The sequence below is a fragment of the Vanessa cardui genome, chromosome 12 (genome assembly GCF_905220365.1).
Source record: "Vanessa cardui chromosome 12, ilVanCard2.1, whole genome shotgun sequence".
Taxonomy (NCBI): Eukaryota; Metazoa; Arthropoda; class Insecta; order Lepidoptera; family Nymphalidae; genus Vanessa; species Vanessa cardui.
In genome coordinates, this window is record NC_061134.1 from 5667210 (window position 1) to 5692829 (window position 25620).

Sequence of the window (25620 nt, forward strand, 5' to 3'; positions counted from 1 at the left end):
GCAGGTTTCCTCACTATGTTTTCCTTCACCGCTGAGCACGAGATGAATTATAAAGACAAATTAAGCACATGAATCCGCGGTGCTTGCCTGGGTTCGAACCCGCAATCATCGGTTAAGATGCACGCGTTCTAACCACTGGGCCATCTCGACTAACCACCATCTGAGTCGAGATGGTAATATTAACGGAAGATTGCAAATTCAAGCCTGGACACCACACAATTTTCATCTCGTCTCAATTTTTACTTCAAATGCTGGGCTCGATGATGCAGGGTAACTTTGTGTGAAAACATGTTTGGGTCAGATTATTTCTTATCACATGGATTACCAACATGCATTGGAGCCGCATGGTGAAATAATTCCAAGCCATCTCCCCAGGACAAGGGTTTTATAAGGTGTTAATTTAGTCATAGTCGTGGATATCTTATAATAAAATATTCTGTATTTCTTTCGAGTATCATTTGAATATTGAAAAATCATTTTGAAACTTCGCAGCTCATAAACCTGACACTATCTCGAGTTTTTCATATCTCGCTTCCGACATCGAGTGCCTCATATTTTATATGAAAATCATATTACGCGGCCCTCTGAACGGGAAGTACCGAGGCATTATTAAAACAAAAATTAATATGCCACTGCATACTGTAACGTTGATTTTTATGCTATGTGAAGAATAATTCTCATTATTATATTTTAATACATAAATATTTTAAATTATATTATTGAAGTCAGGAATTTTTAAATGAGGTTTTTCTTTCTCATTCCTTCGAATCGTGACCAGAAATTTCGAGCGCTTAATGCAAAGTAGAAAAAGTAAAGACTGGTTGAATTATATTGTGTTGCCATTATTATATTTTTATCTTAATTTTAACCAAAACAAGGAATTCATATAATTGTATTATGTTAAAACACTTTGTAATAGTAAATAAAAATAAAAACATTTAAACTAAAATAACATAGCAAACAAACATTGCAAATGTTTTTTTAGTCTTTCTATACATTAATGTGTGAATACTGTTAAATTTAAATATCCATCAACGAAACAATTGTTAATGACGTAAATAAATTAGTTTAATTCGAACAGTGTAACTTAATTTGAATATAATCAAGTAGCGAGTATTACCATAAGCAATAGGATCATCAGTAATTAAGTACAGTAAGAAAATGACGCAATATAAGCGTCAAATATTGTGTTCTGGTTGTTTCTAGATCCGTGCTTTGAATGGGCAGGTTCTGCTCGAGCTGACAGACACGGACCTAGAGGTGGGCTTGGGGATCGCTCAGCCGATGCACAGGAAGAAGCTGCGCCTCGCCATCGAGGAGAGGAGGAGACCCGACCTCGTTCGCAATCCCAGCGTTGGGCAACTGACGCACGCCTGGGTCGCCGCTGAGTGGTTGCCGGACCTCGGCCTCTCACAGGTGACAATGACACTTTTGTATATAAAACAATATTTACATTTACTTTTTTATGAATAAGTAGATACCCAGACATGTACAAAGTTCTACTACCAAAAATGTTATTTTAAATAATATTATTTCAACAGTACGCCGAGTCGTTCTTAGCTAACTTAGTGGACGCGAGGATGCTGGATACTATCAGCAAGAAAGAATTGGAGAAGTACCTCGGTGTCACGAGGAAGTTCCACCAGGCATCCATCGTCCATGGCATACATCTGCTAAGGATAATGAAATATGATAGACAAGTAAGTTTCTTGAAATCGAGAAATATTAAAAATACTTTCAATTTAATGGTGTTCACATATTCTAGAAACGACCGACGAAAGATTGCCATTGATAACTTCTCATTAGTTTGAAATACATCCATATTATTAAAATGTTTTAAGGTAATTCAGGTTTATTCAAAAATTAGATATTGTACAAAATAAAAAATAAAAAACATACCTAAATTGTACCAATCTCTGTCTTGCATCAAGGTAAAACGTTTAAAGTGTGTCAGTGTACTAGAATAGATCTCATTACTTAGCTGGCCTGCTTACATACTGTCAGCTGATTTTCATGTTGAAACTAGGCTGTGTTCGCATAAACTTGTGTTTACAACCCTAATGAGTTACTTTAAGATTTAGTTAATAATATCATTGTGCACAATGAACAACCCTAATAAATAAATAAAGAATACTCTTAAAAGATAAAAAGATACAGTCATTTTGCGTTAATGTCTCTTTGGCTGTTAAGATAAACAGGTTATTCGTTACACGATAAATGAAGAAAGACATGGCAAAAGTAAATGAATGACTACTGAAGCCGCTTAAGACGCGCGCAGACGGCAGTCAAAACAGCCTTCAGGCGGTTTGTGTGCTTCGCAAACATAGAGCTTAAATGCGTGGACGTTAAAAACCGCGTTTACGAGTTGAGTGGCTCTAAATTATAAAAACATTTAATGCGATAACTTTTATGTTCTACTTCGTAATAATTGTTAGAAATATGTTATAAATTTTATTCTTCTGCTAACGGTTTAAATACTTTCAACGACATATAAAAATAATCTTTATTCTTGACATACTTTGGGTTATTTTCATTACAAGTTACTTTTAGCTCAAAAAAAAACTTACTACATATTTAGAAGCAAAACATTTCATACTTTATTAAAGTATTGAAAAAAATATTTTAAATATTGTGAAGCTTGTACACGCCCTTATAAGCTGTTTCGTGTAGCCGCGGCCCTAGTAATGTTGGACCCATTATTCATTTCTTATTCAAACCTCTTTTGAATTCCGCAGTGACATTGAACAAAATTTGTCCTCGTTTATCTTACCCATTTTTAATAATATTGCAGTGAATTATTGTAAGACTAAGGTTTCAATATTTTGACAGATTTATGTATTTATATATTAAATCTATGGGCGATGATTTATATCATAAAAAACGATGTAATTTTGATAATATGTGCAAAGGATGCAATCTCATAAAAGATGAGCACACAAAAACATACATATATTATTATTTCTCTTAACATTTTTGTCTAAATAGATTATGTTTTAATCTTGGTACAATTAACAATCTTGATGCAATTCAATTCAAAGTATTAATAATTAATTCATGGAATAATTAAAGTCACAGATCACTAGGTTTCGAAAAGTATTAGCTAGATTTATGTTTATGTCTCTTGAACGACTTAGCTCATTAAGTTATTTACACAAGTAAGGGAGAGTTGAGTTAGCACCGTAGACTACGAGGGTGCGACTGCGAGGTGGTACAAGAAGGGTATCTCAGACATCTATTTGGTGCTCTGAAATTGGTTTTACTTAGTAAACTGAAAGCGTTTACTTTACTACTTACTTGCAATAATTTATACATAAACATAAAAACTTTTGTTTTTGTTTGAATACTTAATTAACCAGAATTTACAATATTTAACACAATTTTCAGATAATTGTTTTAATTTGAATACTTTACGATTTGTTTGAAAGTAATTAAAATCCTATTTGCATACATTAATCCAATAAAATACGTTTTGGTACGTTATAAATATTTTAGTTTGACAAATGTAATTCGAATGTTATTTTATAAAGGCTCTGGCGGTTCGACGACATCAATGTGAAAACGTGGACGCTGATCCACTGGTTTGGACCAATCAGAGGTTTATACGTTGGGCGCACAACATCGACCTAGGCGAATTCGCTGATAATCTCAAAGGTAAGACATAATCTTAGTTCATATTAAGTAAATAGTTTACTAACACATATCTAAAAACGAAAAAAAAAAACAAAACTACAACATTACGTTTATATTTACTAAGTGAAAATTATTTATTTTACGTACATACTATACAAGGAGTTAAAAAGAACTTAAAGTAACAGCCTGTAAATTTCCCACTGGGTTGGTGGAATGCACATGTGGCAGAATTTCAATGAAATTAGACTTATGCAGGTTTCCTCACGATGTTTTCATTCACCGCCGAGCACGAGATACGTAGCACGTATATATAGTGGTATTTACCTGGGTGTGAACCCGAAGTCATCGGTTAAGATGCACGCGTTCTAACCACTAGGCCATCTCAACTTCTACTATATATACAACACTTGAAATTTACAGGACTGGTACAAATACCTTCCTCCATTATTATGTTTCGATTTTTTATTTTAGACAGCGGTGTCCATGGTGGTTTAGTGGTTCTAGAACCGTCTTTCACTGGAGAAACGATGGCTACAGCTCTCGGAATACCACCATCCAAAAGTATAATCCGAAGACATTTAGTTGCAGAGTTTGATGCTCTGATTATTCCTGCGAGGTGATTACTTTTCTTATATATGTTATTGAACGTATATTTTATTTATAAGTATTTAATAAAAACAGACTTTCCCTAAAATTAAAACATTATTTTTAAACATAGTTTCTTAAATTGAGAAAGTGATACCTAAGAATGTCACCGCTACTGATAAATCATCAACGAAACAAACACAAAGATAATTTATTCGATATTTATAGTCAACAATCTGTCGATATTTTTACACAAACAATTGTCAAGTGTATCGCAAAGAACCAAATCATTGAATAAAAGAAGCACTGCATGTAAGCCTAGTCACCATCACAAGCGAACTACCTGTAGATGATTATAATATGAGGTGCAATCCTGCAGGTATACGATATTTTGCCAGGTGGAAGAACTGCAAGTGGAGGCTGCCCGAGCATCCATGTTGTCCACAAAGCAAAGATAAATCCAAAAAAATCAAAAAGCTCTCCTTCAGAAAATAAATGTCGCTTCGATGTCCTTTTACGATCTGTACCTATGTAAAATTTTCCTCGTTGAAATACATTGTAAAAGTGCTATTTTTACACGAAACTAAATATAGTTACGTTCGCTGTATACTTTTATAGGAGTTTCTTCAAATTGCTCGTCTGTAATTATCTGTCCTAAAATTTTACGAGCGGTGAAGACTGATATGTAATAGTAGGTAACGTGGTTCGCAAGTCAAGTATAACGAAGTTCGTAATGGACACCATCGAGAAAATCCCTTCGCCTTTGTCAGTGTTAGATTCGATGTTCTCTCCCCGAAACCTTCCAACGCGCTGTAGTTTAGATTCGTCACATTAATGTTATTCGAAAAACGATCAATTTGATAATTTTAGTAAATTATATAACATACGAAGTACGAGTAGTTACTATTTGCGTAAACGCATTAAATGCTTTATGTTATCATAGGGGTGAACCCCCTCGTCACATTACGAAGATATGTTTAGTGAAAAACTATACTTTCATTTTTAATTATTACACATTTTAAAACATAATAAAATATTTGAATTTCATTAAATATTATTAGATATAAAAACGGAACCATTCACAATAGCTTTAGGGTTATAACAATAAATAGTATTTACTAATATTGTAAGATAAATATGTTTTTGACTTGTATACATTCATATTGTAAAGTTGAGAACGGTGTATTAGTTTTATTGTAACACTATCGATTGGCATATAAATGTGAATAAATCCTTATAAAAGATAAACCTTGAGGGATATCGAGCCAACTTCTTTTCTTGACCATCATCCCTATACTTGGCGATCCTTGCGTCGAGATGGAACGGTAAACCATTTAATCGATACGTCATGAATGCCTCTGTCATCATCATTAGTTCGCACCTTTCGGCCTTTGTCCACTCTGTCCTTATGATGTTTCTTTCTTCCATAAACATTGATTGATTTATTATTTGGACCATTCGTTAATAATTTTATTGTTTCGAACACAGTGATATGCTTGTCTACTTTAATTTAGACATTGTTATTATATGGTTGTTGTTTTCATACTTCGTTACAAAGAAAAATATCGCATTAATAGTATCGCAAAGCGTAACGTTATGCTATTTGACTATTTTATAAAGGTGCAAAAAGTGTTCAGGATATCGCCTTCCCCCAATAAAGGTTTTTGATAAACCTTCTGGGATACCTCACCGATGGTCCAAGATTTGGTGAATCTCCAAAACCTTTTGAACCTCCTACACCCTTGATTACGTCGGACCTGCATTACACTAGCCCTTTAAAATAAAGTCAACTATTTATAAAATACAAAGTGCCTGGATGTTTTTAATAGCAATCTGCGGTATTATTCTTTGTAATTAATATTTCTAAATTTTTCCTTGGTTACTCTTAGGCCATTTTTGTGATCATACTTGTACACAAGCATGATTCGTATTATTTTTATGTAAAGTGCATCATGCTTTTGGTGTCTATGCAGAGTTTGTTGAGAATCCTATAGCTCTTCAGTATACCGAAAACTATTTAAATATAAGCTGTTCATACAATATCGAATAAAATGGGATAGATCGATTAAGTAACAGATTTCTGAAAGCAATGTATAAATAACAATAGACAATGCATGTATGCTTTTTGTGTTAGCAATGTTAAATGACTTTAGTACAAATTTGAGGGCGCGATTGAGAAATAAATTTGCTGACCGCTATCTGGCTACTTACTGTCTATGAAACTTTCTCAAATTTGTACCTTCCGAGGGAACAGAGTAACCGATGAGGACAATTTGCAGGAATATGTTCGGCCATCAAATAAGGATGTTAGGACGACCCTTTTCGAGATCAGTGGCCACCGGTTTGCCTGGAATTGACTTCAGTGCCGATTCCAGAAGACACAGTCTGAGGGTAATCTTTATATATACACATGTATATTTTAGTTGATGTTAAATTAATTTGTTTAGATTATAACATGATTATATTTCCAGGGATCCATAACACGAGCATTAGGTGTATTAAAACCTAAACACGACCGCGCTTCGCCCTCCAGCTCGAGCGAGAGTTCCAGCGTGATGAGTCTAACACAACCTTACCACATGTCGTACTCCCCTCCTATAGCGGTCCGTACGCTTTCCCAACTGAGCATGACGTACGCTCCGCCGCCGACCCTGCAGGAGTACGAGCCGATATACACTCCACTGAGTCTGTACTCTCAGTCTAGTGTGTCTACGAGAGACAGCTTGCAGCGACTTAATGATATTAAGGAAACGAGTATTACCCACAGGTAAGATATAAAGATTGATGTAGAATAATATACATCCTCTCCCAGACCTATTTCGAATAAGTTTTGTAAAATTATAATCTTATCGTTGAGACGTCATTCATTAATTAGGTTAATAAGTAAAAAGTAAAAACTGATTACTATTATTTATTGTTGCTATGATTATTTAATACCCTAAAAACTTAAGAAAATTGTTTAATAATTACTAATTTTCAAATAATGTAATTTAATAAAAATAATGTGTTATATTTCTTAAATTTTAAATTCACAAGAACAGTATGTTTCATACTTATATAACTGGCTAAAAATAATACGTATATGTTTATATTTCTAAAGAATTTTAAATTTAGAAACAGATTATATTTAGCCTCTACATGCGCAGGTGTCTTCAGGCAGTTAGTATCTTATAAATATAATTTTAAACTGGTTGTAGCTAATACGTTTATGTTGTATAGTAATCGGTACATAAACTATGACAGGAAGTTGTAAGCTGGACGCAGCTGCGATAGTGCATTACTCTGTCCTAAACTATACGCATAAAACTATATAGTTGCTTTCTATATGGATATGAATTCATTTACTAGTAATATGCATTAACTACATATTAAATCAATAATAAATTTTTTTTTTTTTTCCATCCATAAATATAAAGTAATAAAGTCGTAGGTGCCAAAAAATGTTTTATAAATAATTTTATTCTAATTGTATTTTATTAATAACACAGTGTTGTACAAATAATGTGTTGCCTAATTTATCAAAATATGAATATAATTTTTATATCTTTATATAATTTAATGAAAATAATACGTATAAATGTTGTACAAAAATCATAGGTTGTGTTAATTAATAAATTATATTATATAACATATATTAAAAATTAATTTAGTCTGTAAAACGCAATAATAGTGAGCGCAATTATATAAAAAATAAGAAAAGATATCAACCATAACACAATTAGGTTAAGGGCCTTTACATGTATTATAAGTACATTATGTGCACAGGTACGGTCACAAAGTAGACCACGCTCATCGAGTGAGCTCACCGTTGCCAGCGAAGACCAGTGACGACTCTGTGAAGCAACGGAGACATCGACGAGTTAAAAGCATCGGCGACATTAACGCATCCAGCAAAACAACCGTTTAAATGAACGTATCATTTAACGATAAATAAATGAAAAATAATTAGTCAAATGTTACTTTTATTCATTTAAATAATGTGTGTTTATGTAATTTAACCTTCAAGAATCATTAATTCGTAATCGATATATTCAGCTGGGACTTCTTTGTATGTTAAATAAATGCTCTGCTTTTACAAGTAACAATGATTGATTTGAAAGTCCTAACAGGTATATATGAAATGAAATTATTTACTTCTATACCTTCAATGTTTCATAACAATTTATTTAATAACAATTATTATTTTACTCAAATAATAATAATTATTTTTGTATTGAAAATGACTCAATAGAGCTATGTCTTTAATATTAAAAACTTTTAGCTTAATTAATAATTAAGTACATTGGAAAAGACCACTGCCAATAGAAAAGTATTTAATATCTTACTGTTCCTATGAAATGGAATCTTATATAGTGTCTCCGACATTTTCATAAATAAACAAAATATATAAAGCATATCAAAATAATACAAGAAAACATAATCAAACTGGACGATGCAGACTGAAAAACAAAAATATCATCATTATTTTATGTATGATATTCTGTGTTGTAAATTAAATTATTAAGCTAAGATGTCATTCATAATCTTTTATATGATTTTTTCGTACTATTTTAAATCTCTTTGAATGCTGTAATATTGCCGAACACTGTGATAGTAAAATAATCTCACATAAAAAAATTTAGTCAACTCATTCTCATATTATATATTAGTCAATTTGTATGAACAAATAATTTTAATTGTGTATGTATCGCAATCGAGCTTGGATTCCTATAATATTTTATAATTGTTGATTTTTATTTAGTTGGTTGTGTTGTTATTATTTATGTATAATTTTATTTAAATAATTTAAATGATTTTATTTCCATTGTGATATGACTGAGTTACCAATGTTTAAATATGGATGTCTGAAATAAAAAATAATTTATGAAATAAATTGTTTCATTTGAAGATATAAAAATTAAATAAATTTTTAGAAAACACCGTTTAAAAATAATTGGTTATTTTGAAATAATTGTTAATACTAGCTCTTATTCTAAATTATAACATCAGAAATCTATAAAAGAATGTCAAAATACTTTTTTGAAAAAAATAAATCACAATGAGTTAGTGATGCCTGACAATTTACCCAACGCACTTGCCTAACAATCTACATTTTTAAAATTAATTTAGTATAGACAGAGATGTGGGGTAGACCTTACAGATTACAAAACTGGTAGAACTGATATTTATACTCTGTAAAATATCGTAATATATTAAATATCAATTAAATTATTGAACCAAATCCAGAGTTTCAAAATCCATCACAATATTTTTGTTAAGATGTCACTGAAGAATGATTGAAGAAAATATTTCGTTAATCATCTAATTTACCCAATGCATTCATAAAAATAACATAATATTAAAAAAACTAATATTAAATTACAAGCTAAACTAAAATGAAATACAGATAATAAATAAATATCGATTTCGTCTTATTAAAATCAGTGCGTGTGGCGCCGAACGTCGTCTCCATTCTTACGAGTGCTATTATGAGGATAATATACCACAGCCCACGCCGCGATTATATATCAGCTTAAGGAACTAGGTCAACCTGTTCTTGATTATTATCTGGATGTACTTTCAACGCCTTATAAGGTGTAGGTAGAAATTGTTATTAAATAAGTTAAATTGTGAATATATGAAAGTTACGATAAAACTGGCTACATAAAAAAGTCAAGATATAAATCATTTTACTATTTTTCATTAAAGTGCAAATTTTAAAATTATATGAGTAAAAAAGAAGTTTTCTGCGTCTACAATTTTATTAATCGCAACACCTTTTGAAGAAATCGCTTAACACTTCAGACATAATTATATACTTCGTATGTGTCTCAGTTCTGTCTCATCGCTTTCAGTCCCATGTATGCATCACACAGTATAAGATCTTCACTTGCCCTCGCTTGCCTTCAGAAGCTTATCTTAATCTTTCCTACGACTTGCTTGTCACTTGTTACCTCTTTTGAAATATGTACATATTTTGAAAGTCTTAAAATCTTTAATAGCCCACGAAAACTTCCTTTTAATACATTATTAATATTTGATTAATTTATTAAAATAACAATTAATGCTCAAAGATATTAAATAATATATTTTGGTTACTATAAAATGTAAGCAAATTTTTGATTCTCTTGATGTAGACGATGTTTGCCCTATTATGTTACGTTTCAGACTTTACTGCTCAAAATATCAAAATAAGACGTAAACTTATTGTTTGTATGAGCTCGTATATCCAAGTGAGAATAATAAAATCACAAGGAAAAGAAAATTTTCATATGCTTCATTTTATTTATAATCTATCTCATGCTCAATGTCCAAAGAGAATATCGTAGGGAACCCAATGGGTGTCATATGATGATACTATGATGATATGACGATGATACTATTACTTGCATTACCAAAATCAGAGAAACGAGATCTGCCAAATCACAAGAAACTGACACTACCGAAACAAGTTAAAAGACTACGAGTAGTCGTCAGGTATGGTGGTAATAGATAAAAGAATTTAAAATATATAATTACATTAATAAGTTCACATCCAAATAAAATTATACTTACTTATATATTGTAATTCTGCGAGGTCGTAATTCAATTTATAAACAAACGTACGGACAGCACCTGCTGTGGACAATAAAAACAATAAATAATTGAGGTAAAAATGGATAAGCCATAAAATATTAATTCTAAATATATGTATTTCTTAAAAATGTTCATAAATTCATAAATATGCTTAAGAAGCTTGAAGCTATTACTGGAATGGAATCATTCTAATTATCTACTAGCTACTAAAATTAATTCTTACTTTTACATACAAATTACAGACCGTTCTTTTCAATTAAATTTAAGTATTCTGAAGAAAAACCACACATTTTGCAATTTATTAATTCTGTTTTGTATAATTTTTGTATTGTATATATGTATACTTATGAAATAAGTATTTTGTGGTATTGTGTCATAGTACTTAGTGGTAGGTTTTGTGCAAATATGGTTCATTATTCTTTCAGCGCCATTGTCTATGAGTATTAGTGATTCCATACCATCGGACGGCTCATTTACTCGTGCGCTTAAAATACATTATAAAAAAAGTTTAATTTATCTCTGTGTTTTATTTGTATTGCTTTGTGAATAAAAGGTATATTTTATGTGTGTATTTATTTCGTCCTGAGAATTGTTCGGATGTATTTATTACATACAATTACGAGTATAGAAATGAATTAAAGTACGAATTCCCTCTAACAACTAATTAATGTATCGGTTTCTTTGGCCTCAATATGTTGCACGAGACATCAACCCCTCAATTTATTCACCTTAATCCGAAACAGGGAGGAGTCGACAGTACTCGTAAATCTCCTTTGATCCGCTCAATAACTTCTGTGAAGATATAATTAATTCCTGTAAATCTTATCAAAAAGCTTATGGTAAATTGCCTTAAATAAATTAATAGTAAAATAAACACTCTTATAACAAACGTTTATTAAATAATCTATAAGCGTGAAATAATAATTTAAAAGTAAATCAAATACATCATTTACGTTGTTACGTTGTACGTTTTTTTTAATCGACGTTTTATTTTTAGTTCTGTTCATTTTAAGAAATGTATTACCGTTTAACCTTACTTGTTAATTACAAGAATTTAGTCCTTCAATAAAGTGACCTTCTAGAGCTTAACTTCTAGAGCGTACTTAAAGCAACATACACTTGGGCAGCACCTAAGTGCTTTGATCCTAAATAGACAACAGCGCGGTTGCTAATACTAGCCTGGGTTTTATGTACTGGGCAAGCCATTAATTCCGTAACCATATGTTGCCGACAAATACTTGCAAAGATTTCGACTTAATGACGTGAAAACCGTCTTAGTTAAGCCAGATGTCAGAACGGACTTTCACAATGGGATTTGTATACGAAATTGTGCCTATGCTGTCAACCGTCAAAGAGTTCATTTGTCGAGATCCAACCTTTCATGGTGAAAATTAGAACGGGACAATATAACTATAATTATTTATATAAAATTTCATATCTATAGTTTTATTACTTATTATAAAATTCAGAAATTAAGTCATGCCAAAAAATGCGTTGTCAAGCAAACCGGACCACAGTAAAATTTTTCGAATTCGTGAAATAAATGGAAGTGTCTCTAATGCAGTTCACAAAATTCCATAAACGAAATGATAAACGTTTTTCTGTATAGCAAGTAATATAATATCTTTTAAAAATCAATAGAAATTGCCTATGACAGAAATTGAAATTCAAATTAAACAATAGGTGAACAATTAATTATTATATTTGATTAAACACATAATTAGACTAGGAAGTAAATAACAAAGTAAATTTTTAAATTCAATTAAATTTTGAACGGGAATGAAAGATAAATGAATTAACAGAGAGATGAAAAAATGAGAAGAAAAAAAGAGCGGATTTCATTTCAAAGACAATAAAATAATCTTATTAATAATAATCGATTTGAGACCAATGACGAAATTAAACAATTTAAACGTGATCTATTATTACTAAAAACAGTATAATCTACTTACCAAAGCGGATAGCTGAAATATAACTAAAATTTTACCATTGTTTGATCTTGGCTTAGTTGTTTATCATGAACCTTTGTGACAAATCGTGGCTGTACTAAATTCAAAAGTTTTGTACTTATTTAAGATTTACGTTCACAAATTAATTGTACAAAGAAATTGGCAGTGTATACTTGGGCAAGAATATTAATAAATTAATCGGTAATACGGATTCGTATAGGATTGGTGGGTACCACAAATATATTAGCTACTCTACCGTCACACAGAAATAATTGATATTGCTGTATTTCACTTGAAATAGTCATATTACATATACTGGTGCAGCGACCATGCAAGATGTGTTTTATACGTATAACAGTTTTCTATTGCTGTGCATCGATAATACACTGTTAAACATATCTGTCGTATGTTATTATATAGACGAAGAATTTCAAGTTCTTATTTGTGAATATATATTTTTAAAGCAAGTTAAAACGAAAAACTAGTATCGTGGAGGACAGAATAAATTATACGATTAGGTGAAGGTTTGAGTGAACTTAAAATTAAATATGGATGAAAGTGTTTTTGAGACTCTTACATAAAGAATTCTTTAAGTTATATTTATATAAAATAAATTATACTAATTATCTAAGGTCTTTATAATTGTTAAGTTATAATTAAATACTATAGTTTATGAAATAAGAAAAGTATAGCCAATATTCACAGGGCATATACTCCATAATTTTTATTTTAATAAAACTCAAATTGATTAAAATCGCAGATTAAGGATTAAATCACTAGTGGATTCCAAGTAGTGAAAAATCATTAGAATAAATTTATTTCTTAGTTATTGATATAAGTAACTAATTAATAATAAACATTTATTTATTTTACACTTTTATAAAAAATGTTCACACTTTTTCTATGACCTTTTGTTCTTTTAAGGCTTTGGTAGTATTTCATACTTTTTTTTATCAAAGCGACTGCGAACAACTGCTTGAAAGTTGTTTAAAACTTTTGCTTTTTTTTCATTTTCTTTCAATTAATTTTCCAATCGACCTTTAAACTTTTACCTGCCTTCACATTAAAAGCCGTCCGCTTCGTTTAAATATTGCAAAAAAATTAAACATCAATCAATTTAATCAAGATGAAAGTAAACCCTCATAATTAAAAAAAAAACACAATAATATGCCACCGAATTAAAAAGACGCATATTTAATGTATAAAATACGTAAAATATATGAAAAATATATTTGTACGTATTTTCAATTTTTGTCTTAGTACAGTATAGCTTCTTATAATTTACTATACGCTTCCTCAGAAACCGTAACATGTGAGAAACTTATATGCTCCAAATATGTAGAGGGAATTTATCATGCAGCAATCTACTGAAACTAATTAGTAATTTAATAGTAGCAGTGTAGAAACGAGTGAGCAGGTATCTCACTTACTGGAGTGTATACATATTCAATAATATACACTTATAGTTCACAATTTACACGCCACAAAATGTAACAGAATTAAAGATGTTTATCGTAACCATATCTTGGGAAACATTTGTAGATGTTCAGATACTTTAAGTGTACCAAACCAAAATTTACAACACTTTTATAATTATTCTTATTTATAAAATCTACTCATTATAATTTTTAGTATAAGTTTAAAGACTTATAGCAATTTTAGTTAGATTGTATTAGTTGAGGTTTTTTTTTTTATTTAGAGAGCGGAATAATTCAACAGCCTTTCAATTAACTAATTAAATTAACTAACTTTAATAGGAAACTCTAATTAAAATACCTGTACAAATAACCCTAATCCCTACAAATACTGTCCAATGTATGTAATTATGCGAATATGTTGACAATTGATTGAATCAATATCTTTAAACCAATCAAAATCAACAACAATTCAGTCATAACGTCGACCTTATGTATATTATTGTTTACAATTAAAAAATAAGAGGTAACTTTTACATGCAGAAATTAATATATAAAGTGGGTAATTACCAATAAATGAACGTTAATGTGAAACGTTTACGTAAAACAAAATATTGCTAAAATAATGAACCGATTACGATGAAAAATACGTTATGATGGCGAAAAATACGGTATAATCGGATTTGGTTATCGAATTATTAAAAATTAAACCATTTCCAGAAAAGGCACATTACATACATTAATGAAAGTAACGAATTTATTTAGTGCTGATTATCTATAAAACCAGAGCTGAGATGGCCCAGTGGTTAGAACGCGTGCATCTTAACCGATGATTGTGGGTTGAAACCCAGGCAAGCACCACTATATATATGTGCTTAATTTGTGTTTATAATTCATCTCGTGCTCGGCGGTGAAGGAAAACATCGTGAGGAAACCTGCATGTGTCTAATTTCATCGAAATTCTGCCACATGTGAATTCCACCAACCCGCAATGAACAGTATGGTGGAATATGTTCCAAACCCTCTCCTTAATGGAATAGGAGGCCTTATCTTATCAGTGGGAAATGTACAGGCTGTTACTTTACTTTTACTTTTATCTATAAAACCATAAACGAGACCACTTTGACCACTTATTTTAAATATATTATTTATATTAATATTCAATGCGAGTCTACCTATAACACATTTCCTTCCGATACATAACGATATTCTGACAATATCTTTCTTCAGAATAGATTAGAGAGCACACAGCAAACAGCACAGATTAAGCACATAATAATTCAGTGGCGCCGGAATTGAAACCGCAATCTTCAGGAAGATTGACGAAATCCAAAAACTGATCTTGACTTAATAATGTTTCAGATTGAAATGAACTCACGAATACATTGGTATATTTAAATATTCTACAGTAATAACGGTGCAAACTAAGTTATCTATTTCCTTGTTTAGAGTTTCGAACTTTCGCATGCCGTACAAGTCTCGAACTCGATGGATAGAAAATATTCCTCATACATGACTTATACTTAGTTTGTGGAAATATTTTCGAGCCAGCAGAGAGAGTGTGTGATTTATTTGTCACATTATATTTATGATATATCACTATTTTATCATTTGGAGATTGAAGTTTTAAGGTTTTATTTTGTAATTACTTTACGTATTGACGTTTAGTTATTGATTTTCAACAATAATGTAATGCATGATAAATAATTATATACTCGAATAATGATGTGTTGTGTTAAAAATCTTAATCAAAACTATACTTTTAAAAGATTATTTTAAAAAATCAATACAACAAATTTATTATATACATAATTTACCATTACTAGATACAGTTTTAATAAAAAAATATTCCAGGCTGACAGTACTATTTATCACTTTACCATCTTAAAATGTTTTAAGAAAATTGCTAGTATTTTATAAAATATGCGGCCGGAATATGCGACATGGCGCATGACTTTTATATGCGCGGCTTGTGCATACGGATAGTAGAATGCATTTTTGTTTTATAACCGTATAAAAAGTTAGTATGTATTTTGATTATTATATTTGGCTTAAAATAAATCCCAACACAATTTTATTATTAAAAAATAATAAGACAAACGTTACCATACCATAGACGGCTATTCTGAATCTAGATTGACAGCCGCGACTGAAATCGGTTAGGATCGATGTTTTATCGACCAAATTATAGCAATATTATTTTTATATACCTACATGTTATTTTCAAGTGAACACTAAAATATAGTATAATACGTAGATAATAAGAATGCAAATCTTTTAAATCTTACACACCCCGAATTAAAAAACATTAATTCTGAACACTTTGAACGTGATCCGTAAAAAGTATTAAGGTTTAATACCCTAGTGAAGCTGAGACTAGGAAATTTGCATGGCAATTAGAATGAGGCTAGGGTCGCATTACCATTTCAATCGTGGCGAATGAGCGACTTGCACTCAAGCGGCGACTGAGTGAGCAGCACCTCTTTTCAATGTAATCCTACTGGGTAATTTTAGACTTTACTCTTTGTTTAGAAAAAACGATACGAAGTTACTCTATAGCTCTTCTAACTTTCAGCTCCATAGCTGTACAGGTACACCTTTTATAACTTACACTATGAACGAAATAAGAAAACTTCCATCATCTATTTTGGTATGTAAAACTCTTTTGTATGAAACTAAAACGCTAGTGTATTTTCGCATTTTAATCGTACTTACATTTTTATCACAAATTCGCGCGTCGAAATTCGCCAATCCTTTTAACGGAATCAATTGTTGTTCACGGTTTTAAACATCACCATTAAGATTTCACGTTTCAAATTAAAAGCGAAGTTTTAATTGTCCTTTACAAACTATTTCTTATCTTGTTATATAAATTATACAGTAAAAATTATACAAAACGCATGAGTAATTTGTAGTTGATATTTATCAGTTAATTCAATGAAAATAAAAAATATACAATTCAATTTAATGGAACAGATTGTTTATTTTTTATAAATATTAATTTATTGAATATACATTATTTGTTTAAAACACTTACGTTTTCAACACTTAGACTTAAAACTATGCAATAATAATAAAATACATAGCAAAACTTAAAATTAAGTGTGTGTGTGTGTGTTTTTTTTAAATGTTAATGAACAGAAATTAACGGAGGATCATTGTATATGCAATTAGGCAATAACATTTGTTATTGCCTAATTGCACACTCTTCACTGAATAGTATAAAACAAAGTCACTCCCGCTATCTATCTGCTTAGGTCTTAAAATTACAATTAAATTAATTACAGAAAGGATTTTGATGCATTTTTTAATAGATAGTATGATTCAAAAGGAAGTATTATATAAGAAGGAAGGAAGACTATAAGAAGATTTATTTATTTACTTGGGAAATTCAGTTGACAAACACTGATGAATTTAGTGAATTCGTAAATTAACATATTATTTTGAGTTGACACTCCACAAAGCTGGTTCAACCCTAGGAAATAGATCAAAATCACGTTCTACTCGTACAGTACAGTAGTGTACACAACAGTGGCGGATTTACAAATTTGCCGCTAGTAGGCTAGTAGGATATGCAATTTTTGCCGCCCCTACTGACTTTTGAAATACAATACGTTAATTTAGTTCACAAACATATTGATTACATTTGAAATTGCAACTTTATGATTTTTGTTCTATCGTCCTCATTGCATCAGATTTTTCCCGTTAATAGTATGATTATGAACTGGATGATATTTCTGTCAGTTACTACATTATTTTTCTAACCCGCTATATAGTGATGAGTATACGGGTTAATGTGTAATATTATAAGTTTTTATAAAATTCTGTAAGATAATAACAAATTTGGGCTAAATATGCCGCCCCTCCTAATCTGCCGCCCTAGGCCTGTTTAACCTATTGGTAAATCCGCCACTGCGCAATAACCATTTTTATCCTTTACTTTTTATGAGAAATAGTAAAACAGCTCTAATCCAATTAAGTACCTTTAATACATTATGCATTTAACATAGATCAATTCGGCATTTTACATGATTTTATTTAAGTAGATATTATCGATAGATATCATTGCCTGCCCTGCATTTAGTATAATATCTATCTAGATATTATACTAAATGCAGGGACGGTTTGTATTGTCTCGGGTGAAAAAATGCATTGCCCCTGTGAGAAGCCGGGACGGGTCTCTAGTTCGTCTATATTTTAATATCCATATTAAGTATAGATTGGCAGCAAAAAAAGAACTTATGTAACTTTTTACGGTATAGAAGTAGATAAAAGATAAAACTGACTACGTGAATAGAAATGTTCTTTTTTTCGTGTTGCGTTGTCAATCAAATTTTATTTTAGTATTCACGCATATTGAAAATTTTCATGACTATAGTTACTATGGAATGAAAAAAGCCATTTACATCTATAACTATATATAGATATTTTTATTGTTATTGCACGTTTACTTTTTATTTTGTGTCGGACAGTAGAACTATTCGTCACCAATAATTATTAAAGTAGAATTATTTAGATAAAATACTCAGATGTTGGTTACATTATACCAATTCAACATAAGTTACCAAGTCAGGTTGGCCGAGTGGTCTAAGGCGCCTGATTTAAGCTCTGGTTCCCGAGAGGGAGCGTGGGTTCGAACCCCACACCTGACAAACCAAATGTTGATGATTGATATATTTTTTTCTGCCTAAACGAACTATCTTATAAATAAGGTAATGTCGATTTTTCTGGATGTTGCTCCTATAATCAATGTTTTCGTACTAGTTCGAGCGATCGAAATTTGATACGATCGCAATGCGATCATATATTTAATTTGATTTTATACGTATAAAGTACGCAACTATGGGCGCAAGTCGCCATCTATCGGTAATGGTTGTTAAATAACGATTATATTTTAAGTTATCGCTTATATTATTATATTTTAATTAGATAAATGTCTAAGAAACGTAAATATGTATTTTAATAGCTATTTGTAAACATGATGATGTTATTTATCAGGCTCTAATAATTAATAGAAATTTGATTGTTTTATTCTTTGGAAGATGTGAGCTCATGTCGCCATTTATCGGCAATGGTTTTAAAATATTAATGATATTAATTAATAATTATATATTGTTAATTATCATTTTAATGTTTCTATTTTATAATGTAAATTTCTAAAACACTACAATGTAATAAGTAAAACTAAAATGTGAAAATCGTCATGCAGCGCCACCTATAATGTGTCATAACGGACTATGTAATAGAAATGTTGGTTTATATTACTTATTTTAAGTAATTCACTTGTAATTGATTAAGAGCTGTATTTAAGAATAAGAATCAAATAAATATTCATTATTAATATAAAACTATATTTCAAGAATGAATTTGCAGTAATTGCATTAATTTGTTATAAAAGTTGTAGTTGTGAATATCCGTTTGATTCATTCTAGAAAAACGCTTTAGAAACGAAGATTGTTTTAGCAACGACACATCGCATTGATACTTTTTCGAAGAATTTACTTAATTTTATGAAATTGTTAATATAATGTAATAAATAATATTTAAATGGTTGCGTTTAATTGCAATGGAAACTGACAACCCAACTATATCTCCGACATATACAATACTTGTTTCAAGTCATTAATATAAGTAACTCTTATACAAATTAGTAAAAAAACAAAACGTATAAAATTAGATTGTTTAAGACTATTTCTTATTTTCAAATTAAATTAACTTATAATAAAATTACGACTTTACGGTTACTAGTTATTAGCATAGTTTAATGAGCACAGCAAATAGGCTACGATAACACGGGCATAGAGACTTAAATCTTTCTAAAATGTAATTTGTTTTTAGGTACTAATTAAGATAAAAAATATTATTAACTAAAGTTTTTTTTATTTTCGTTAAACAACATCGACATTTCATTACAATAACTTCATTTCACTTCGATCGTTACAAAACTAGATTTAGTTGAATTCCGACCACATTTGCCAGTATAGAAAATTATTGCAATTGACACGTAATGATTCATACGAATGCTCGCAAACGAACCTTAATTATATTTCAAGAGCACAAAATATAGACTGTTGATTGATTTCGCGCTCATTTTCAATTCACAGCCAATAAATAGCTGATGTACGATATCCGAACACGCCAAAATCAACTCAATAGGAATGATCCTATGAATATCTGTATATAGGTATACACATATTTAGTCAATATTGTGTTTTAAATGGAGGAATCTTATTTAAATGGGACGATCACTCTAACATAACATTATTACTCTTTTTGGGACTTTTGCATGCATTACAGTATTCCTTTATTTTTTTTATGATACAATATTGAAGATAAAATAATTGCATACATTACAAATACACATCAAATTAATTCCATTCCATTTTTAAAACTTTGATATCTCTCTTAAAACGAATATGTGAAACAATCAGAAAATAGCGATTTCCAAACTTAAACAAAATATTCAATCTTTACAGCGTATCGCTACTACATAATATTTTATTTAAAACTAGATAAAACCCTTTTTAACCGATACGACTCACACCACATAGACAGTAATAATAAAACATTACATTTCATACATTTCATGCGTGTGCCAACAACAACTGTAAAAGTTTAATCTCAATCTGTTGAATAATAAGTGAACGTATAATATACGAATGAAAACCATTATTATTGTGTATATAAGATTCATATAACACTAAAATATATACAGACTAAACAGAAATTATAGTAATCCAAACCTGTACGTGACATCGAGTCTTTAATAATATTTGAGAACGTAGGAATCCGCGCCATTCTGGGAACACGTCGCTAAGTCATAAAGCCTTCTGCAACTTCGATCCAACTTAAAAATTGTTCCCTAAAGTATTCTACTTCTTCGGATTACAGTACGTGGCTATTATTTTTATATATTTCAGCGAGAAAACATACTGCTTTGTTCTCGTTAATGTTACAATTTGAGAATATATGTTTATAGAAAACTGTTTCAACTCAAATTTATCGTTTCAATAAACTATTCGAATTTCTGTATACCGGTAACATTTTACAATTTATATGAAACTAAATATACAAACAACATAATAGTAATTTAATCGGTGTATTTAAGTGATCTAAAAAGTAATTTCGTTTTTTAAATTGATTACAAGTGATAACGGCCAACCCACTTAAAAGCGGTGTAATTTTGAAGGAAAATATTTTTCCGACGGAGCTGAAGTGATTTGAACTGAGATTGAATTCAGAGCTTAGTCTACATAAAGATCTTAAGTGATATCTCACTGGCGGAGTACGAAGCTTAGTGGTTTTTCTAATACGACTTTAAGTCTATCTTGGTCTAAGGGAACTGTATACACTTACCGTGGTTTACTGTGGTTAAACATTGCGTTATAAACTTTGAGATCTGAGAGTTGAAATTTCTAAAATCGTCTTTAGTAAAACTATTCCCATTTATTACTTTTGTTTATAAAAATACAAACTAGAGGCAAAGCTGCCTTATTTACATTTGTTAAAATATAAGTCCTTGCGGGATGAAATATGTACTGAGTTTGTTCTCATCTCTTTACATCATCAGAAAATCCCCATGATTAGCTTGATATAATAAGCCTCAATTTTTCTCACGAGTAAAAAATGGTTTCGTCTTTGGGAATTTAGAGGCAGTCTTTAACAGTTAAGGACGTTTTATAAAATAAAGTTTGACTTCGATAATGTAAAATTTTATTTGCGTATTATGTTATATCACACACCTTGAGCAGAATACTGGCTTGGCAAACGAGATAATATTATCCTCAACGCTGTTATCAGATGTTTGTTTTTAATATTATTTATTTTAATAAGTATTATTTAGTTAGTTCTTCCCAACTATGGCGTTTGTTAAAGCTTGCTTTATATTTTCTTTTTTTTTTAAATTAAATGCATACAGTAACTCTTTCGTTCTTAATACAATGTTAACTTTATGTTATAAAATGCTATACTAAAACTAAAACTTTTATACTTTTATGCTAAAATTTCATACATATAATAAAAAGAGTAGAAATGAGATATGAACAGTCTAGATGTTAGTATGCTTCTTATTTTATTTAAGTTAAAGGTTTATTAAATGGCAACCCTAATACTTAAGTTGACTTAACATATAAAGGCAAAAGAGTTTAAAACATTAAATCCATTAGTTTTTTGTTTAGTAGGTATTTTGAAATAATTAAAAATAGACAAGTGTAAGATATCACTTAAATTTATTTAAAACGTTTAAACAAAAGTTATTCTTATTTTGTTAGCAAGAGGATCAAATTGTCAAACTGAAGTAAACATTTCTAAAAGCGTGTACAACTAAAATGACGTGAAATCATGAAACAGCAAGTGCGACGCCGTCGTAGCCTCAGCTCGGCTTATCGCTTATCCGCTTACAGCCTGAATCCATCTGTAACGGTCTACCTGACTTCAACTTACTGTTAAACTATGTTTTATTACAAGAATTACAAATTTTATTTTATAAAATATAAATTTCATATTTCAAACTGAGTTATAGGTAATATGATATTTCTTTATTTCTCGCTGGAATAACGCGTTACTCGCTTCCCTCACGTGATGAAAGTGGGTGGGTGGCACTCCCCGATGGCCTGGACGCCAAAAAAATTAGCGGTACTCTCTCCGTCTTCCCGGTGCTGGCCACGGGATCGCTTTCGCATGCTACTGTGACGCTCTGACGGTCGGCCCGCCTATGCAGGCCTCTAACACCCAGGGGGGATTCTCGGGGTACTGAGACTCCATTGGTCCCTGCGGCGTTTATTGAGGCGGGGGGAGAAGCGCTCCCCGGTCGTCTTCGACGGAGCGGGTATGCAGCAGCATCCTTATATGATATGATATAAGTGAGTATCGATGAAAACAGTTTTAATGTGATCATTAGTTCAGGAACTTACATATAATATAAAAAATTTACTTCTCTATTTGATTATAATAAGGTATCGATATTAAGTATCAAAAATTCATAATGATATCAAGTTCTTGTTCGCATGCCTAAATAAAATATATGAATACAAATAACAATACAATGTTATACTTTTAATGAAGTAAGTTACACTGATTGTATATTTATATTCAAATGCAAAAGGCGGATTGTAAATATTTTAATTGGATGGAATCTAGCCACTAACTACAACCTATGTTAATACAGAGCTAGATACATGCAGCTCAGGCATTGCTCTAGTGCTATCAGCCGTGAAAACTAAATGGTTGTCTCTCGTGTCTGTAATTACTGGCTGGATCGTACTATTTGCTAGAATCGTAATAAACACGACTAGTAGGTAAAAATGTACTCGTATAATATAACACCTTCTATTAAAAGTTATCTCTTAGGCTGTTGATATTTTTTTCTTATTATTCTCAAGGGATATATATAACAAAAAGGTTCTCGATAATGTATGTATAAAGACAACACTCATTTTATAAAATTATGTTTCCACAAATTCCTTTGACTTTTTCTGTAATTTTGTTGGTTAATTTTACGTGGTAGAAGTTTAAACTTGAATAAATTCGACCTTTTTTGACATTAACTGCTAAAAATCATTAATACGACTTAAGTAACAGCCTGGTATGACATACCGCAGGGCTAAAGCCTTCTCTCCTTTTGTGGAGAATGTTTTGGAGCTTATTCCACATCGTTGCTCCAATGCGGGTTGCTGAATACACTTGTGGCAGAATTTCATTAAAATTAGACACATGCAGGTTTCCCCACGATGTTATGTTTTAGCGCCCAGCCCGAGATGAATTAGAAATACATATTAAACATGCCTGTGTTTGAACCTGCAATCATCGGTTAAGATGTACGTGTTCTAACCTCAGGGCCTTCTTAGCTTAACTTTGGTTGTTAAAATAGCTCAAATTACTTCAACTATAGAATTGATTTCCTCAAGGTGTTCTTCACCAACATATTAATCACGTGAAAACGCAAATATTTGAATCCATTGAGCCTGTTTTCTACGAGGAAAACCGACGCGTGCCATCCACTGGGTCATTTCATCATCAACATAATACTAAATATTTCTCATTGATGGCTAAATATACCTATGATAAATGGATGGTACCCACCCAGACAGTCTTGCATATTACTTTATCTGAGGTCTTGCCTATCTGCTCTTGTCTTTGACTAATTTACCAATTACCGTTGAGTATATGTATTTTTTTTGTTATAAAATATAATGCAAATATATTTATTAAAGTGTACTTACTATCCGTCCAAGTGCAAAATTAAAACATTATTTTTTACGAGTTACTCTCGGGGTTAGGTTAGCGTGGACTTCGGACATCGGGATACAGATATTTATCTATCCCTTAGGCAACCTCCATTCGCCGAGACAACAGTATTACTTTACAGATATATTACTTATTATAGTTTATCTTTATATAAAAGAGTAAAATATGGAATTTGCCTCTTTCATTACATTACTTATAGATAATTAAAATATAGTAGAATTATGCGTTTGAAGTAGGTACATACAATCGATTAAATATTAATAACATTTTTTTTACCTAAATAATTTATACCTACCTATGACGAAATTTTTTGTATTTCTTCTTTTTTGCTCTCTAATTATACATTCTTAATGTATTATAATATTATTCCAACCTTTTTAGTTCTATTTATCTAGTTACCTTATGTTAATCAGTTATGTATGGTAGGAGCCGCAAGTGTAAGAAGCATATGTTAGACCTCATGCCTTCAGTGTACTAACATGGAGTCCAAGATACTATATCCCGTTGAAATTCTGCCAATGTATGAAAAAGAGCCAAATATCGCTAAGTAACATTATATGTGATTATTATAATAACGAAAAAATTATCAATATATGTATACAAAAACAAAGTAATAAACACTTCGAATTTCTCGAAATTTCATTGTTAACACGATTTGAACGATTTAGTATCCTACATGGAATCAATTCGTAACACTTAATATTCATAACAGGAACGCAATGACAAAATCGTCAGAGTTCAGACCTTATTCTAATTAATATAAAGTACTCCGTGTTCCTATTACACCATTGGGTAAATCAACTAATTCTACCATTATTAATGAATTACCCTCTGAAGTATCTTATTTAGCAAAAGCAATTCTAAATATATTTTCTTGGAATTAAAAGCCGGTGTAGCGCAATGGTTAGAACATGTAAAACATAAGCAAAAAATACAGGTTCGAATCCGCTTTGAGGCGTTCCTTTAAAGAGTATATTTGTTATTATAATTCCCTGATATGAATGATTTCCATTTTCAGGCTTTCATAGATTTCTGATAGTTAATATGTTATACTTTGTTATCTCATGATAACATCATCATTACATAGTATAAAACAAAGTCGTTTACCGATGTCTCTATGTATGCTTAGATCTTTAAAATTACGCAACGAAGTTTTGATGCGGTTTTTTTAATAGATAGTGTGATTCGGGAACATGGTTTTTGTGTATAATACATGGACTATATAGTAAAGAAAGACAGAT

At 30.7% G+C, this 25620-nt stretch overlaps 1 protein-coding gene and 1 non-coding gene across 8 annotated transcripts in view; both read left to right on the forward strand.

Annotated features, from left to right (window-relative positions):
- LOC124534417 (kazrin) overlaps positions 1-8958 on the forward strand; it is a 97554-nt gene extending 88596 nt beyond the window's left edge. For 3 of the 7 annotated variants that reach the window (XM_047110284.1, XM_047110285.1, XM_047110286.1), the window contains exons 14-20: positions 1207-1416; positions 1542-1700; positions 3528-3651; positions 4102-4246; positions 6495-6606; positions 6687-6982; positions 7981-8958. In XM_047110284.1, the coding sequence (XP_046966240.1) occupies positions 1207-1416; positions 1542-1700; positions 3528-3651; positions 4102-4246; positions 6495-6606; positions 6687-6982; positions 7981-8122 (1188 nt within the window). In that variant the 3' untranslated portion in view covers positions 8123-8958. Of the gene's footprint in view, positions 1-1206; positions 1417-1541; positions 1701-3527; positions 3652-4101; positions 4247-4594; positions 5480-6494; positions 6607-6686; positions 6983-7980 lie in introns of those variants that run through there. The other 4 variants (XM_047110287.1, XM_047110289.1, XM_047110288.1 and 1 more) reach the window with 4 other exon arrangements.
- Positions 8959-18702: 9744 nt separating this feature from the next.
- Positions 18703-18786, forward strand: Trnal-uaa. The gene has a single exon. It is a non-coding gene; the product is annotated as a tRNA-Leu (tRNA).
- The last annotated feature ends 6834 nt before the right edge of the window (positions 18787-25620 follow it).